This window comes from Madurella fahalii (assembly GCF_045866475.1).
Source record: "Madurella fahalii IFM 68171 DNA, scaffold_4, whole genome shotgun sequence".
Classification (NCBI taxonomy): domain Eukaryota; kingdom Fungi; phylum Ascomycota; class Sordariomycetes; order Sordariales; genus Madurella; species Madurella fahalii.
This window is the reverse complement of record NW_027263974.1, coordinates 5,383,124-5,401,438: the sequence shown is the minus strand read 5'-3', so window position 1 is coordinate 5,401,438 and position 18,315 is coordinate 5,383,124. Positions and strand designations below refer to the sequence as shown.

The window sequence follows — 18,315 nt, the reverse complement described above, 5'->3', positions numbered from 1 at the left end:
AGATATGAACAAAGAGAGCTCGCAAAAGTGACGTAGCTCTTCAAGCGGAACAGGAGCGCCTCCGTAAGCATTTCAACAACACAAATAACCTCGACAAGAGCAACTTCACCAGCCTCCGCAAAGCCATGGTGAGCCTTTTACAACTAGATCTCGAATCCGAACTCAGCCGCTTGTCCCTGCTCGTAATTGATAAACTCGACGTAGACGGGCGCACCACTCTCTCCTGGGCAGCAACACGATGTGGCCTCCATGCCCCCTGGCCACCCCCAAAATATCGTGCCATTTTCTATATTCTCTCTAAGAACGACGCTACGTTCACACATTAGGCCGGCCGATCCGTGAGCGCACTCGCAGTTGAACTCCCTCTCAGGTATTCCTTTTTGCTTGAGATGAGATATCGCCGCACAGAGTCTTCCGGTCGCCTATGCATTGATTCTTCGTGATGAGGGCGTCTGGGAACTCGGGAAATGATACGGAAGAATTACCTAATATCCAGCCGAGGAGGAAGTAGCGCTGGTTGGCAACCAAGGGTCGTTCGGGGTTGTCCATTCGCCGCTGTCAACGGAGTTTGGGGACAGAGTCATCTGGGCAGATGGCGTGGATTCCCCTTCGCCGTCGTCTCATTGCAACAACGTTTGGAGGGCAGTCTCAGAGTAGAGGACGCCGTTAACCAATGTCAACTTGGAACACGCGAACTGAACACGTATAGGTACCTTGCTGTCCTCCGGAGCAACAACACTACGTTTGACGTATCCGTGGGTGGTAAAAATCCTAACGAAGTCAACCCTTGGCGCTGTTACTGTGGCCAATGCTGTTCTCATCAAGCAGGTACGATTATACGAACCTAGATGGCGAGACTCGTGATAGATGAAAGGGCAAGAGGCAAGAGCACGGCAGTACCGTAACGTCGGCGACGGTGATCGCCTCCCTCAGTTCCAGGTTCCTCAATACCATAAAATACAGGGAATCATCCTCCATGCATCAACGCAATCATCCAGCCCGTATTCTACTATTTTCAGACGGAGTGGACTCGGCATGACACCACAGCATCGAAGGGTTAAGAGCGCCGAGATCCGGATATCTGTTGACAATAGCCGAAGCATATTTATCACGAGATAGTACAAGGATAAGATATGAAGTTGGTAAAACTGGTGTGTGCAAGTATATGTTTGTATTGCAAAGAGGATGTTGCTTCAGTATCGTTGGCGATCGCTCAGCATGTCCGAAGCCAGGCACTAGTTGTGGAGTGTAAGCTCAGGCTCGTTAGGCTTCCCAACGAGAGTACAATAGCCGCCACTCATAAGAACCCATGGCTCAAAAGGTCGAGTACATGGGACATCCGCCCCAATTGCGTGTACTGACTGCCGCTAGATGGTTCAACCCGAGCTACTGCTTCGAAATCCAGAGCCGTATCTTCGTTAGTGGCCTCGCTGGATCATTTTCCGTATTTCACAGTCAAGTTCAAACGGGACGGCTGGGTGAGGATGCCACCGTCAAGCAGGCTGCCGCTGCAGGCGCGATAACCTCTTTAATTGGCTTCAACATTGAGAATGCATACGAGGCGGATTTAGGTGGCGAAACGAAGTGCAAGTACACGACAGCTTAGTAGACGCATGACCGCGTAAGTGATCTCTTGCAAGACCTAAGTGGCGGCCGCTCCACTGAAGAATCATCTGAGATTGGTAGGGAGTTAGTCATCCTTATGTATGTACCTCGAATCAAATGCATCAATGTCGATCGTCCGTTCCCAGCGGCGCGGATTTCAACTCTGCCTTATACACTAGTATAGTTTCCGGTTGAGGATATCGCCTCGACGATCTCTACCTTGGCTCCAAGATATATATTCCCTGGTGTGAGAATCACATGTAGTTTTGCCGTGGTACTGCAGGAATGTCTAATGCATTGCTCCTGAGCAACGCGGCACTGTAGAGAATTTGGCCCCGCTTCTTCCCTTCCTCAAACCTCCCCCGTTCCCTGTTGCACGCAGCCTAGGCTGCGCCACCTTTACTGGCAATCAACGGTGGTTATCGGCTACGGAAGCTAGAGGCCGCCGCCATTCAGACTACAGGCCTCCAGCACCACTCCCTCATCCTTCGCAGCTTCAGACTCCCATACCGATCTCGCACAGCACCTTCTATAGGAACAGACAATTCTGCTAGACAAATGTTGCAGTCAAGAGAGTCTTGGCGACGCCAAGAGTTAGCGGTGCATCTGCCGCAGGGATCAGGCTCCTTTCCTCTGTGTATATATACCGCCCATATTCCCCACTTCAGCTGGATCAAATGGGTACGACTGTTCCCTCTCCCCTACAAACGCCCTGTATTGAGCCTCGATATCTAACGTATACTCCTCTTTGGCTTCCAGTAGTGTGACGCACGGGCACCGACACGCGGCGAAGGATGGCTTCTTCCGTGATTCCTCTCGTCAATTCCAGGACCAATGCATCCAACAGCTCCGGAGGTCCGTCCCAAACATCGCCGTTGTCGCAGTCCCGCACTGTTTCAAATCCGAACAAACACGGCCGTCCTGTTATTACGGTGTCGAACAATCAGCTTGTTGGAGATGCGTTCTTCGCCGGAACCATCTACAGCGATAAAGACGATGTACTTGCATCTGACGAAGAGACGTAGGTTGAGCGCTAAACCTTATTACGCATACAACTCACCGTCGTACTAGGAATAAGACATACCTCGGCTTCGTCCAGGCCTTGTCCAGGCAATGGCCACGCCTCAAGTATCTCGCCGACTTCATAGCGACGGGCACGAGCCCCAAAAAGGCTCTGAATCTCGCGCCCCTTGAGCTCATGGAGAGACAGGCTCGTGTCAAGGTAGCTCTTGTCGACTTCACCGACCCCAAAGAAATCATGCAACAACCCTGCGAGAACAGGGAGGCCCTGGCTGCCATGGTCAGTTCTCTGAGGCTAGAAGGCGGGCCAAACCGTAACCGCCTCTTCGTGGTCGAAGATCTTTCAAGCACTGTTATTGAAACTCTCGGTGCTGCACTGGACATTGACCCCGCCTTCTTCCGCGACCACCTGGAGGACCATACGTGGTACAACATCAGGGACGAGTGGGTCGAGATGCCTGAGCTGGAGTCGCAGTCGCATGGTCGGAGTTTCGTTACGTTACGATACGCAGAGGCGCGGTACTTCGAGAACGAGGCAATTCTAGAGAAGGCGAAGGAGAGGACTGGTGAATGGAATGTGCTCAGGCGCATTGACACTGAGGGCCAGGTCAAGGCGGGGTTCAATGCCTGGTGGGAGGACTCACCGCATCGAGTTGGCTTGGTGAGGAAGAAAATCAGCATCTGGGCTCGACAGGACAAGAACGGCTGGACCGGCAAGTGTCTCTTCGCGAGGATTACTATTGCTTCCGTTTCTAACATGTTTTTACTTAGGCGTGCTCCTCGTTGATCCCCACATCTCCGAAGGCCAGCCGCTTTGGAAAGGCTATGGCAGCCTCGACTCTCGGCCCAGCAAGCGCGACTTTAACCCATCCTCACACTGCACACCAGATACACCCCTATTGTTGAGCCTTCTAACAACCATCTCCAATCTCTCGCCTCTTGAGTTGGAGAAACTGGCTAGTGACCCTGAGCGCATCACTTCGTACGCTTATCCCTTCGTTTTTGCCGAGACTCTTGTTGTCCTGCAATACACCTTCACCGGCCTCTTTCAAATCGAATGGCAGCTTGATTCAGAGCGCAAACGCACAGTCGAAGGCCTCGAAGACGCACTTAACAGTCTGCATAAGTGGCAGCGTCGGCTACCCTTTTACGTTGGGTGGGTCAGAAACTCTATAACGGCGCTAGAAGGGCGCTATTCGCTATGGGCATCGGCATCCCTTTCGCTCTCCGCGATGGCTAAGCGCAGTGAGCACTTAATTCGAACCGACAGCCTCGCAACTTCAAATGCCACCAGCTGGCAAGCCGGACTGAAGGAGGATTTCGTCAGCTTGCTAGAGAAGCTACAGTCCCTACAGCTCAGAGCGGATAAGATCATGGAGATGGCAGTGGCGATTATCAGCGTCGAAGAAAGCAAGAAGGCAATGTTGGAGAGCCGCAATATGGGACGCATCACGTACTTGGCATTCTTTTTCGTGCCCATGAGCTTCATTACGAGCTTTCTGAGCATGAATGAGAATATTAGCTCTCGGAGTGCCGTGGTATACGTGGTCTTCTTTGCTGCGGCCGTTCCACTTAGCCTCTTGGCCATGTTGCTTGCGGCGTATTGGAACAATATTATTACGTGGTGGGAAAAGAGACAAGTTGTACAGATACGGCGCAAAACTGGGCGACGCCGGACAGAGTCTGCGTAACACATCATTGGAAAATGACGAGTCAGAGCCTGAGACAACTTGTTAGATATAGGCAATATCAGAGCTCTAGGCGGGCATCGTGTGAGGGGGTCTCAAAAGCTTATCCCGTCCTTCGGTATTCCCGCTAGCGGTACAGCTGCCTGGGAGTCGACGGTCGCCTGCGGCGGTAATGGCCAGGCCATGAAGGTAACAAATAGATGTGATCCGGATATGCCGAGAGACGTGGACTAAGCTGATTCACTAAAACTGGAGACGAGGTTTCCCACTGTCGTCTGTCCGCGCTATCACCCTTCTTCAACGCACTTTGCGGTATTGCAGCCACGACTGCCGTGTAAGCAACCAACCCTTTGATGTCCAGATTGTTATCAAATTGCCCTCCGTTTCTGTTCGTGTGGATCCCCCACGGAGTCGGCTGTGTGGCAATGTTTAACCACCCTATAACCAAGTTGGGCGCATAGAGGCGATGTAAGTAATGGACGGCATTACATCGGCGTCGCACTGAGACCCATGGCTACCGGACAACCATATTTCGCTTATCGCTCGTTATAAACTCTACTTATAGCGTCCTCGACGATGTAAAATGGATGGACAACATTATATAATCTGGTAATGGATCTATGGTGCTTGGATGATCGGTTCGTATGAGTGGCGGTCCGATGCTAGATATGTCTCAATGCGGAGAGGTTCGCCTCTCGTAATTATCAAACCGTGTCCTGGAGCGTAGTGTCCAGTTCCGCAGGGATTCTTAAGTGGTCCCCGCTCCCCTCACTCTATGGTCAATTAGCAAGCCAGATAAGGACATCCATTGCTTGTATCGGACACGTAGAAGCAAAAGGCCTTTGGCACAGCTTGATTTCTTTCATTCCTTCCCTAACATTTAAAGATCTAAGCTCTATTCCGGGCAGCTGCTGCTGCCACTATATCAGACGCGAACCGGTTATGGCATCGAGATCGACTAATCAAAGCTGCTCAAGTCAACCCTTCGGTTAAAAACAAGGTCGTTCTGTGGGCCAGTATGAAGGTGAGTATGGGTCAACTAGGAACACATATTGGTATGATAGTAAAATATCCCCTCAAGCCAAGGGTCTCTAGTTAAATAAGCAAATGAAATAGAGCAGACTTTGAGTTAGTAAATCCGCTAAGTGTAGGCCTTATATATAAAGGAATGCTTCAGCCACTAACACAAATTACAACGCCCGCGCTAGGTAAAATTGGGATGATCAACTGTGCCAGATGTCGAGAGTAACAAGAGACTAAGTTCCGCTCTACACCCTCAGGTGTGGATTGAGTGTCAAGAGTCAGAAGAATGTTGTGGCCTAGTCTAGAAGATCGGAAGCGTGTCCAACACTGCGTTACACCCCTAGTCTATACATGTATAAGGGAACACTCAGTCCAAGGTGGTAAACTAAATAATGAATAGGAAATTGAACTCTTCTCAAACGCAATACCCTGCATTTGACGTGACACTATGATGCTTCATTTCATTTGACAAGATGCTCGGATTTGCTGTAACCCCATTTGGTCTATATCAACACTCGTATCCTGAGAATGCCCTTGCTAGTAGCACAACTGGCATAAATATGATGGTTCCCAGGATACCAGAGAATTCGTTCTCCTTTCCGAACACTACGCCTCGGTAGAGACTTCTTCGCCTAACTACAGGATCAATGATTATGACAACCTCGCTTAATAGGTCTTGAAATCTAAAGTCGTGCAACGAGTAATCAACTAAATACTAGCAGTAGTCTAGCTCCTGAATTATATACTTTTTATAGTTCCTTTGCAAGCAAGAAAGCAAAAGATGAAATATTATCATGAGTGATTAGTAGATTAGTACCCAGCAGGAGAAGAGAGAAGGGGCGGGTGGAGGGGGGGCGGGGTTGGGTTGGGTTGGGTTGGGTTTAGTTATCATGGATTACCTACTGTCTAGCCCAGCGCTAGCAATTCCGAAATGCTTGGGATATCATAACGCCTAGCTAGGAACCAGTTTAACCTACTTAGGTCATTATAGTGTCTAACTGGGCGTCATTATGTTACTCGTAGATGTACTATTGCTAGCGCTGGGCGATACGGTCAAGGCATAGTAACATCATGACCAAGACCCCCTGCTCGGACTAGGAGGCCTCCTATACAGCCGGGTCAGTTGCTTAGAGGTTTAATGCATCATGTTCTCCCTGGCGACTGCTGCACCTTCTGCGGTCTACGATGCTAATGTACCAGGCCAATTCAACGGCAGTTGCTACCTTAGGGCAACTCTGTTAGATATAAGTATCCTAGAGTATAGGTCTAAGACAATCTTCGCTCTAGCTCTTTTAGCCTAGCCTATATGTGCAAGTTTTACCATTCACAGTTCCTAAGATGCTACCTTGCGATAGCGCTTAGACTGTGTCTCAAAGTTAGCTACGTCGATTCATCTACCGTATACAATAAGCCTACCGAATTTGAAGTCCCGTCCTCATTGCTAATATGTTAGGCCAGTCTAATCCTGCCTCCGACAGCCTGTTCCGTTCTATCTTTCAGCACAGGGAACAGACAAGGAGGGTCGTCGCTGTGCTCGTCCATAAACATCTCAATGACTCCAACACTGTGGGAGAAATCCTTGCCACCCTACCCGAACTCGACTTTTCCATCAAAGGACTGATGAACTAGTAGTGTTGCGGGATAACAGTAGTTGGGTTTACTTGCTATTATTCTCAGCGTCAACTTGGTTGCCATTATGGGTACGGAGGCGGGTACGTAGGGTGTGTCCATCCTCAACACGGATGTGATAGACGTATTTGTGTAGAGACATATAAATCTATGGGTTGATTTGTCGGCTGTTAGAGATCGAATGCAGTAGTTGAACGTAAACACAACCCCTTGAGTGGAAGTTGGGGATAGCCCGGATATTTATGCCCCCTGTTCCAATGTAATTGGCTGGCAGTGATGAACATTTGATCAGATACGTCGGGTACCCGAGTTGTATCATGCAGAATGGCGGCCTGATAGCGCTACCTTAGCTTGCATCGGTGAGGTAGTAGGGGAGTGTTAGCGAGAGGAGAAAGGGAGGAGCATATACAATATTCGAGTGCCTCCGACAACTGGTATAGACATATTAGGCAAGGCAGCAGATTATACACTCGTTAGGAAGCGGAAGCCCGAGCGAGTTGTATCTAGCTACGCAAAGAGCGACGTTGTGACTCTCGGTACGGCGTTTAGACAGAGTAAAGTCAGCAGATACGGCAGACTGCTACTTAGTATCCAATTAGAATCATCATAGGGTTAGGTAGCTCGACAGGAACCTTAATTCTATGGTAGGTCACTCTATAGAGATCAGATCCATCGCACCCCGAGTGGCTCGGCAGTGGACAGGTAATCATTTTGTTAATATACGACGTTTCACAAAAGGCAAAAGATCTTTGATAGATAATGACGATCAGAAGCCCAGCACGTTCTGTCCATGTGTTTCAGGTACGTGAAATCACTCCCTCCCCAACCGTGATGATATAACCGAACCTAAATCCGGTTGGAAGGGGTGGGTTGTGGAGGACGCGGAGGGCAAATCCATCGGACATGTTTGGCTGACCTTTATTGAGAAAGATATGTCGTCTAATGAGAATAACTCTTAAGTCACCCCGGCTAGAGCGCATTGCATTTATGCAGCTATGGGCTAACACGCAAAGCTATATTATGGGAAGACAAAGAAGGGAGTAGAGAATGGGTTGATCTGTTTGGCGACCGACCTTGCACGGCTGGAAGCCATGAATAAGGCAGTTTCTACCCACTCTACTAGGCTGGAAATCAGGGCGGCCGGGGAGATGTTGAACTGATGCTATCTTCAAAGGTTATGTAGATGATACGGGCTTAAGACACCCAAGCGGACAAGGGTGTGTGGGTGGTATGCCCCTGACGTCACATGATGTCGCTTATTTTGGTCGCGAAAGGACATCCAGCTTGATCCACTTTCCTCAATTGCCAGTTTAGTTCCTTTGAGCAGGAATTAATAACGCGCCTTTGACACGACACCAACGCTAGCGCTCGATAGCAAACGCCTGTTCCGCCAGGTCTCTCAGAACTGCAATATCCCATACGGACAAATTGCCAAGTTGACCTCAATAGCCAATCTTTGCCGCGCGCCTTTTTTGTGCTTGCTTGCGTGCCTGCCATGGCTGCGAAACTTGATGTACAGACGCTGGGTCTCGTGTTCCAAGCCCGACCCGATATCCTAGCAGGCATTCAGAAAGCTGCCGGTATGTTTCCACCTTACTTATGTTACGCCTTGCTCGAACTGGCCTGACGGGCTTGGAAAAGCGGGAAAATGCAGCGCAACTCTAGCGCACTGAGCGCTCAGGATATGTCTGCTAACAAACTGTGTTGGCGGTACATCGTTCAACTAGATACTCCAACTCGTACAACATTGTTCAACGAGATCGCGAGCTTCGTATACGAGCGGTTGTCCATCGCCGATGCACAGGATGAGCCAGCGGCAAAGAGAAGACGGATCGAGATCGCCCAGACGGAGTCAAACGGATACACAGCGGGGGGGTCCTTGCTGGCAACATCTAGCAAAGGCGTCGATGGTGCTGCTGCCGAGCCGGTACTGCTCGAGATCAAGGACATCTCGGTTACAGCACCACAGCGCAAAAAGTACGACCTTTGCTTCACAGAGAGCTTTTTATATGCCCGGGCCTCAGGTTCCTCGGTCCCGGTTGCGGGCATTGTTTATCAATGGAAAGACATCGGTATGTGGTGCTTTGGGCGGCATATCTCATCGTTCCCGTTTTGGCTAACCGACTGGGGCTTTAGAACATGCCTTTTACCTGCCGGTTCCCGACAAATCCCAAGCCCAGTATAATTACGTCGTCCTCCCGCGCGACAGTTATCTCCCAACATCCAAGCAAGCCAGCAGCAATTCCGTCGATAAGCAACAGTCGCTCGAGCCCTTCGTCTTCACAATCCCAATTACTGCGCCCAAGCCTGGTAGCGTTGGTGGTTCTTTGGCCAAGACAGCCGAGGCTGTTTCCGACACATATAGCAGTTTGTTCCACTGGGCCTTGACAACGTCGATGCGCTCAGCGGGCAATCGGTCATGCCAACTGATTGCATCAGACCCCAAGGTGTTCCACAGCGTGGCACGGCAGCTCCACCGGCCCAATGAGAAGGCGGTACACGTGAAAGCGTTTCGTGGCAGCAAGGACGGATTCCTGTTCTTTCTTCCTACCGGCATCCTCTGGGGTTTCAAGAAGCCGATCCTTTTCTTGCCTCTAGATCGGATCGTAGCTGTCAGCTACACCAATGTCCTCCAGCGCACGTTCAATATGGTCGTCGAGTTAGAGGACCACGTCGCCGGTGACGGTAGCAGTGCTACCGAGAAGGAGATTGAGTTTGGCATGCTTGATCAGGAGGATTACCAGGGAATCGATGAGATATATGTACGCCGCCATGGCCTCGCCGACCGGAGCATGGCGGAGCGCAGAAAGGCGAAGCGTGAGCTAGTTGAGAACAGCAAGAAATCCGTCAGCGAAGATGAAATTAATGGCGAGGACGGCGCCGGGGGGGGCGCAGAGGCAATGTCGGAGTTGGAACGGGCTCAGTGCGAGGCTGAACAGCAACTGCAGGACGAAGAAGACGAATTGGAGGAGGACTATGATCCTGGAAGTGAGGGTGAGAGTGAAGGTGAAGGGGAGTCAAGTGAAGAAGATGATGAGGAAGATGAACAAGAGGAGGTTGAAGAGGGCATGGAAGACGATGCGTAGTAGAGGACCGGTCTGTCTTGGTTAAAGCTAGCAGACAAGCCCATTCGGTTTACGACGCAGGGATTGGTGCCCCGGTTGATATATTGCGTACATGTGCGGACTGGCATCTGATGACCCTCCTGAAGTGAGTTAGAAGACCTAAGTGACGCGGAAAGAGGTTTGGCTCCAAGTCACTTAAGGAGCAGCATTTGAAGTACAGATCGTGGTGCTAAGGGTAGACGTAAGGTTCTGGATCAAACCTGATGTATGTTGCAACCAATGTCACAGATATGATGGTCGAAAGTGGTCCTGGTACGCCAGACTGCAGCGCGGGGCCATGAGAGGCCGGAGTAAGTTCAACGCAAGGCTTGGGAACTCTAGCAACGCTGTCCTTGTCACAACGGCTTCATCCCTTTCGCTTCGCTCTAAGTATTTACAGCCCGATACTGACCTTTCAATAATATCGTACGCTCATCAGTTATTTCGATGCGGGGTGCCCAACGGTCGTCTAGGTAGCTTTTACCGTCTTGAAAGTTATCAGGCTCAACAAGTAGTACTCGACTTAATGTAGCCAAGGAGAATCCTAGGGATAGACAGATAGAGCACGAGCAATGCGTACGGGGCAAAGGCACAAATATCAAGGTAAGGGTATAGTACATTTAGAGTTAGATTAATCATCTCTCTTTCCCCACTCTAGCTTCCGCTTACACTGAAATAGGGACATGTCAAGTTAGACGGGCAGCAACGGAGAGGTTCTACGCTCATGGTAGTCGTCAGGGGAACCGTATTTAGGTTCTGCGTCAACCCTCTTAAGGGTTATATGTGAGATGGACTGTCTTGCGGAACCGGGCGACTTTGAGGTATGAGCCTCTCGGTAGACGCATGCAAATCTCAATACGGGTTTCATGCGAAGTGCGGGTGAACGGCTTCAAAAGAGGTAACCTGCCGCGCGTGCTCAACATGACACACGTGGGGTATGGTTGGGAGACTTGTGGGTTGTACCCCTGCTAGGCGCGATTTAGCGCCTGGGCGGCTAGGAATGAAGTGGATAGCTCCGCATCACGAACTGGCATCCATCCTCAGCGCTGATTATACTCCGGCGGATCAACAAAACTGGATGAAATAGGCAAAAAACCCCGTGGGATTGGATATTGGGAGTTTGTACTGAGTCAGGGGTAGCCGGAAGTTGTGTAGAAAGAACTTTTAGGGGTGTTATACCATTAGAAACCCATGCACTTATGACATGTATCAAACAAAGAGAGGTTCTGCCCGCCCCACCCGGGAGGGTGCTGTCTGCTGCTTGCAGCTACGGTTGTCATTTGACTCGACACCATCTGCAAGGCATGGGGGGGAAACGTATACTGTTTCTTGGCCCATGCAAGGGAAGGTGGGACACGGGATGAAAGTGCGCTCTCATTTTCTCCCTCTCCTCTCACTAGACATTTTGATCTTGATATAACATGGGGTAAAATGTCCGGCTTACCACGGCTGGATCATTTCCCGCGGGTACAGGTGTATGTACGAGTAGCTACTTCTAGATGGGTAACGTACATCCGGGGGTGCTAAAGTCGCTGAAGAATCACAGCAATTGCTGTATGACTACCAGAGCGAGGAAGCTGAGGCAGCCATCGGGTTAGTCATGCTCACGCGTCGCACCAGGTCATCTCCGGACTTTGGTCTTGGAATCTCTTGTCAGTTTCTTCCTTTTTCTTTTTTTTTGTCTTTTTTTTTTTTTTTAACCCCTTGGCCCTCGGTTACCATAATCTGGTCCGCACGGGGCAGCGGGGCAAACCCCACCAAGAATGCAACTTCACTTCGATCCTGGCAACCCTACAGGGCAATGGAGGATCCAGGTCGCCAAGTTCGTCCGTGCAGCCCAGGAGCGAAACTTTGGAGCGGGCTGTTCAAGGGTTCCGCCTTATGGGCACTGGCGGGACCGAGCGTCGGTTGGCATGATTGTTCTGGGATGCGGCCTGTGAGTTGAAAACACCTGGGGTTGCCTACAGGTCTTTTATCTCCGGAAACCGTTGCACCACCCCGCAATGGAATCATTTTGCGATAGCGGGCTGCGGAGGGTGGGCAATACGCCGCGTCATGTGGAATGGGGGATAGTACCTAGCATAGCATTGAACAAGCAGCATTGATCAACACAATTCTGGGCCCAGCAGAATTGACGGCCCTTCTGTGCTACGCTGCGCAAGTCGAGGTACTGTAATTACACAGGGGGCAGCGCTAGCATTTCGGTGGGCCTTGATTTCTGTAATTCCCAGGGCTTCCGTCAACCCCGCCGTGATCCGTGCGCCAGTCGGCTGGCAACCGCACAGATGATGAAATACTTCTTGGCTTAGCCCCATGCCACGGTAGGGCTGAGATTCTCCCAACACAAAAAGCCGCCAGACCATAAAGCAGCCAACCGGCTCCACAATACCATTCATTTGTGCGGTTCGAGCGAGCAGAGCTGTATGTGGTTCGCCAACACCCCGGGCTTCTATCAGAGGAAGCATGTTGGTAAGCACCTACGTCGCATTGATTGCCTAGCTATCGAAGGTTAGTTGTAGCGTGTTGGCAGCGGCGAGCCCTGCAAGGCACTTGAGAAAACTGGCACCTAAGGAACGTTTGCCTGATACCCTAGCTCCGTTCCTGGAACGGTAAGGTAGGGTGACACTGCAACCGGAAATCTGGCGGTGAGCTGTCCACGCTGCAGTCACTGTAAAACGGGGCACCGGGAACCCGATGGGAAAAAAATTCGCAACCCCGTTGTGAAAGCACAAGGAGATTCAAGACGCGAGTATTTGGTGGAAGAAGAGAACGGAGAGTTCAGCGTCGAGCCTTCCTCTCTGTTTCCGAGTGCGGCGAGTTTCTGGATGTCCTGGCGCCTGGCAGCGGAGGGGTCGGAGATTGTGAGCTCAATAACCTTGTAGGGCAAGAGCGGGGGCATGCGATATCCGCGCAGCGTCACCGTTCATTATACCCCGAAAACCGTCCCTGTATCTACCGAGCACACCCGTTGTACTTTCAAACATCGGATCTGGAGGGCGCGAGTGGATTGGCCATTTAAGCCGTGTTCCACTTCCAAAACCCGTGCGCTGATCAACGCCGCGGGGCAAAGACCAAGATGAACGGTTACCTGGCAGCGAGGCAGCAGCCTGGTATCTGCACCGCGACAGAGAGGGTATCTTGACCATCATTGCAATCAATGTACATCATATCCAAGTTCTTGCATGTACTCTACAGGACGTTGCTGCCGGCAAGCCGAATCAGGTGGCCCGAAGGAAGGATGGGTAGGCTGACTCGGGATGACGGCGGTTTCCACGTCGGTTAATTGGTACGCTTGCCGTGGATCCGCCCTCAACCCCATTCAAATGAGACAGGGGTTCCAGGACAGTTGAGCTCGCCGACCGACGGTCTCGGTCCTGCCAGATTTGTCGTCGAGGGCGCCCTGGAACTCTCCTATTATTTCACTACCGTTGCTGCGTTTCGGGCAAAACTGGAATCCTCTGAGGCAAAAGCGCTCTTGCTGAGGAAGCAAGTTGGAAGGATCGATGATTCATCCTACAAAGCTGTCTCGCCTTAGACGTACGGCCGCTAACACTTATTTCGACTTGACATCTCTTAGCAGCTCGTTTGGAAGGCGGGCGGAATCCTCAAGACAGAACGTCTTGTTAATCCCGCTTTATGGAAAGGGTTTATTTGCGACCAACTGACTTACTTTGTCGGGAACGACGGTCTCGCGAGTACGCATGCCTGGGTCGATGGGCACGATTTTTCTTGTAATTACCAGTACCAATACCCCACCTCAAGGTCGATACCAGGATACCTGTCGCAATTGGGCAGGATTTCTGTTTCCAGTCCGACAGCGCTAAGTTACCTGTCAGTCAGCCAAGAGACAGCGTGCCACAGCCGGGCGTGAGAGACTTGTCGGCAGGCTTCCGAGAATTGGTCATTTGCCCAGCTTCAGTTGGAAGATCCTGGCGAGGCGAGGTAATGGGACCCAGTGTCCAGTACATACAGAATTACTATTTCCTCTACCCCAACCCCCAACGGGCGACGCTTTTCTCCAGGAATGTACGAGGAACCAGCTGCCAAATTGGCGTGGGCAGGGTGCCACACGACGAGTCCAACCTGCAAGGCCACCACCCCTGCTGATGTCTGGGCTGAAGCACCTTACAGCTCGAGTGGATCTTTCTGGGATGGCGCGACGGTGTTGTGTCACCAAGCCTGGGTAATGTGTGTTGCTGCAGCTGCTCCTTTGAAGAGCATCCCCATCCCTCCATGGAAGCGGAAGTTACCTAAGGAAGCTGGGCATTCGACTGCCTTCATCAGTGACGCACACTCCTTCTGCCTCTCTTTTTTCGGTCTCCTCACGCTTGCGCGGCTCTGTCCCTTGCACCCTTCCTGCCCTTCGCCGCCAGCCTCCAGTTCCCCGGCAGCCCTACGCTTGAGAAGCCTCGGGTGATCGAAGAACGGTGCGTGGCGCCGAGCTTACCTCATTAGCTTCCGAAAAGAGGGTGCGGAGTTTGCAGTGACCACACACCGTGCTGGACAGTCTCGTTTCGATCTCATCGTTCAAAACTCCCAACTTCAGCTGACAACTGGGGGTGCTGGCTCCACCATCCGCTGGGCTGAACCCCATTGACCCGACTCGCCGTCGTCTCCAGTCGCTTGACACCGTCGCTCCCTTGGCAGCAATCCCAGCACACGCAATTTCTCCTGAATGCGCTAGTTATCTCCAATGGCCTGGACGCCGGAACTCTTGTAGTCGGCGAACCGCGGCACCTCCTTATTTCCTTGGAATCATCACTGCTAGAACGCGAATCCATTCGCCGTCGCATTCTGCTTTTTTCTTTTTTTTTTTTTCTTTTTCTTTTTCTTTTTTTTGCTCCATATCCGCTTTGCAGGTTTGATGCGCGAAGCGCCACCCCCAGGGACTCGATTCAGCCTTTGATCGCAACCAATCCCAGTTGGGGACAAGGACAAGACCGGCCTCGTGGACACTTCAACGACTGAGGACTCCCATATCGCCAGCTGCCGGTCGTGAGGTCAATTGTTCCTCTGCCCCCTGACTGGATCTCGGCTCAGCTAGCGCCTCGTAAGCGGCGGCGGTGGCGAGGCGACAGTCGCCTCGCGATTCAGCTCCCCCATTCTCCCGCCGTTTCGTCACCTCCTTTGACCCAACGTGCTTGACCAGCGCGCAGCACAATACGGGCTACACGACGCCATGGACGCCATCCCAATTCAGCCGTCATCTCGATACGGGCGGAGAGATTTGAGTGTCAGTCCCCTTCCGTCAATATCAAGTCGCGATGAGAGCCTCTCCAGACCCTTTGGGCCTTCAAGCAGGGCCGTTCCATTCTCCAACAATCTTTCGCCGTCGGCTGCATCGAATCCTATGGAGATACGCGGCGCAGACCTAAACGACGTGCCTCCGCCGTTACCCCCCCCTCGGTATCCTTTTCTCAACGGCCCTGGCGATCCACAACTACCGATGAAGGAGAATATGCGCTTGGAAGAGTACGGGAGCCGGCACAGTGATCCGTTTGGCCTAAGTTTTACACGGCGCAACTTGTCCTTCAAGAGTGACTTTTCCGACGACGGGTACCATAGTCTCGAAAGGTAGGTTTGGCCTCTTGGAAGTTCTATGACTTGTTTGGTCGGGTGAACTGACTGGCTATGGCGGCATTCAAGATCACCGGCCGACTTCCCCTCGCCGTTTAGCCTTCACGCTATGAAGAGCTTCCGCCCCAATGGTGATTCGATCGACAACTCCATGTTAAGCAGATTGAACCGGCCCGCGCGGCGATCAGGTCTCAGTGCCTCGGTCAACGACCTTCCGCCGTCCCGATCAAACCATGCCCAGTTGACGACTGTCTCCCTTCCGCACCGGACTAAACAAACGTTCCTTGACTCGGGATTTACAAAGTCGCCTGGTGCCATGTCCGCCACATCACCAATCAACAGCGCATCCTTCAACCGCAGCGGGCGCGGCTCAGTCGACTATCGGCTACCACTTGGCGCGGACTGCAGCGACTTTGAGCACTCGCCTCTTTACCGGACTCAAAGGCCACATGGCATTCAAATACAAGACGACGGTCCAGGCTTGGCCTACGGCAACCATGAGACCCGCGAGGATGAGACAGACTTCCCAATGGAAGAAACTTCACGCATGCGCAGTTTGAACATCGAAGACCAGTGGAAAGAGAGAGACAGAGACCGGGAGCGAGAGCGTGATAGAGAAAGAGAGTGCTACCAGCCTGGCCAGAAGCGCCGGGCATCATCACCGCCCAGCGACGATGCGGCTCTTGCAAATGACCCACACAGGAGGAGAGATGGTGGCCTCCTGTCAAGAGGCTCACCCACTCCCAGGTTGCTCGTCATGCCTCAAAACTCGGTGTCAAGCATATCCTCGGCCAGTCGAAGCGGCAGCTATACCAGCAATCTTACCACAAGCAGCATAACAAGTATAGGCTCGTTTGGGCGTCGTTCACCAAATCCCTTGTCTCCCGGCGGGCTGTCTCCAACCGATCCTATGGGGTGCGGAAGTCCTTACACTACCCCGCTAAGTCTTTCCACTTCACGCCCATCGATTGGACGTTCTAGTGTGGCACAGTCACCGCACCAGCGAACGCTTAGTGAACAGCCGATGGCAGGGCAGGCGCCTCGGTCGGTCGCCTCACCGCGCAAGCTGGCCGAGATTCCTAAGAATCCCAGCAGCCTAGCTACCAAGCTGAAAGGCCCTTATATGTGCGAGTGTTGTCCGAAGAAGCCGAAGAAATTTGAGACAGAAGAAGAACTCAGGTACATCCAAGTCTCAATCTTCCTTTTTCTTTTTCCCCCCTCCCTCGTTCTTCTCCCTTTTGTTTCTTTCCAGTTCAATTTTCTTGTCGATTGCACGATGTCGTTTGCGGTGTCTAACTACCCCGGCCATTCCAGGGTCCACGAGGCCGAAAAACAATATGAGTGCTCATTTTGTGGGAATCGCTTCAAGAACAAGAACGAAGCCGAGAGGCACCAAAACTCTCTGCATGTCCGGCGACACAGCTGGTCGTGTTCGGCTTTGACGAGCTACGAGCGGGCGTTCCATGACAGCACGGCAAAACCAGGTGAATTCGACATCTGTGGATACTGTGGGGACGAGTTCCCCAGGACGGGGCAGAACCAAGGCGTCTCGTGTGTGAGTGAACAGGATTTGGAGGATCGCATCCGGCATCTCCAGGACGTGCACAAATTTGGCGAGTGCAACTCGAGCAAAAAGTTCTACCGAGCCGACCACTTCCGCCAGCACCTTAAGCACAGCCACGCCGGCGCTAGTGGGAAGTGGACAAACATGCTTGAGAACGCCTGCATGATGGAGGAGGATCCTCCGGTTGGGACCAGATAAAGAATTTTGCGTCCACGCAGAATTCGATGGATTGGAAGATATTACGGCGCGTTGGAGGAGCAATCGGCAATGGCAGGTATCCAGTTCACAGTCTCGGTCCGTTACAAGTTGCAAGACGAGCCGGGGCTATGGCTGCGTCCGCGGTTACCTCTTAGGCTCGCTTGGCTCTTCGGCGACCGACCGGGACAACGAAGTGCGCCGCGAAGAGAACGTCTGGCCCATCGGCCGTCGTCGAATTGTGGGCGTCTTAAGCTACGCCACGATTGTTGAGCAAGGGCTCCGAGCCGGATGCTGCCTTATCGATGAGGCCAGAAATAAGCGGACAACTCCTGCCCTGCTTCACCAATCCCTCATGTCGTTCAACATGATGTGGGGGCCGGAAATATTTAGACTGCCTGCGGAGATGACCGGTCAGAGGAGGAGGGGTTCGCGTGGACGATGGATCGCGGCCCCTGGCTCGTTGGAGAAGAGGATCGCGCATTAACCCTGGCCGATCCCTTGAACTGTCCCACCCCAGAGCGAAACTATCCGTCTACTTCAGCGCCACAGCCAGGCTTATCGCCCCTGACGCACCTGGTAATCGCTGTTGTGTGGTTCGCCCAATCGTCGTCCGGCCTCGCCGCCCTCTGGATATGCCGGTACGTGTGCATCCAGCGCCCTCTAACATACGCGCCGCCTGCCTGGGGGGAGCAGGGCGGCCCTTCAATTCCCCCTTGCGACACCGTAGAGCCCTGCACAACGTCGTGCGGACAGGACATGATGTGGCATCAACACCCAGGTCTATACGGGGGAGATCCAAGCGAAGGAACAGTCTTCGGGACGGGTCATCGTCAGATTGCGTCCTGTGGAGCTGGTCTCTGGTTCTCAGCCGCTGATTCTGGCCAAGAGGGCCGACTCCGCCGCGCTA

The 18,315-nt window shown here is 52.3% G+C and overlaps 3 protein-coding genes across 3 annotated transcripts; all 3 read left to right on the top strand.

The window, feature by feature from the left end:
• Positions 1–2,399: 2,399 nt before the first annotated feature.
• MFIFM68171_08537 (ADP-ribose 1''-phosphate phosphatase) lies at positions 2,400–4,316 on the top strand (the record flags this gene model as incomplete). Its single annotated transcript, XM_071063957.1, has 3 exons — positions 2,400–2,626; positions 2,677–3,338; positions 3,397–4,316. The coding sequence occupies 3 exons, from the start codon at positions 2,400–2,402 to the stop codon at positions 4,314–4,316; spliced, it is 1,809 nt and encodes a 602-aa protein (XP_070920058.1).
• A 4,144-nt stretch (positions 4,317–8,460) lies between these two features.
• On the top strand, positions 8,461–10,051 carry MFIFM68171_08536 (Histone chaperone RTT106/FACT complex subunit SPT16-like middle domain-containing protein; the record flags this gene model as incomplete). The annotated part of the gene is made up of 3 exons (XM_071063956.1): positions 8,461–8,545; positions 8,693–9,037; positions 9,102–10,051. The coding sequence occupies 3 exons, from the start codon at positions 8,461–8,463 to the stop codon at positions 10,049–10,051; spliced, it is 1,380 nt and encodes a 459-aa protein (XP_070920057.1).
• Positions 10,052–15,248: 5,197 nt separating this feature from the next.
• MFIFM68171_08535 (Zinc finger and BTB domain-containing protein 48) lies at positions 15,249–17,408 on the top strand (the record flags this gene model as incomplete). The annotated part of the gene is made up of 3 exons (XM_071063955.1): positions 15,249–15,643; positions 15,716–16,825; positions 16,961–17,408. The coding sequence occupies 3 exons, from the start codon at positions 15,249–15,251 to the stop codon at positions 17,406–17,408; spliced, it is 1,953 nt and encodes a 650-aa protein (XP_070920056.1).
• Positions 17,409–18,315: the final 907 nt, after the last annotated feature.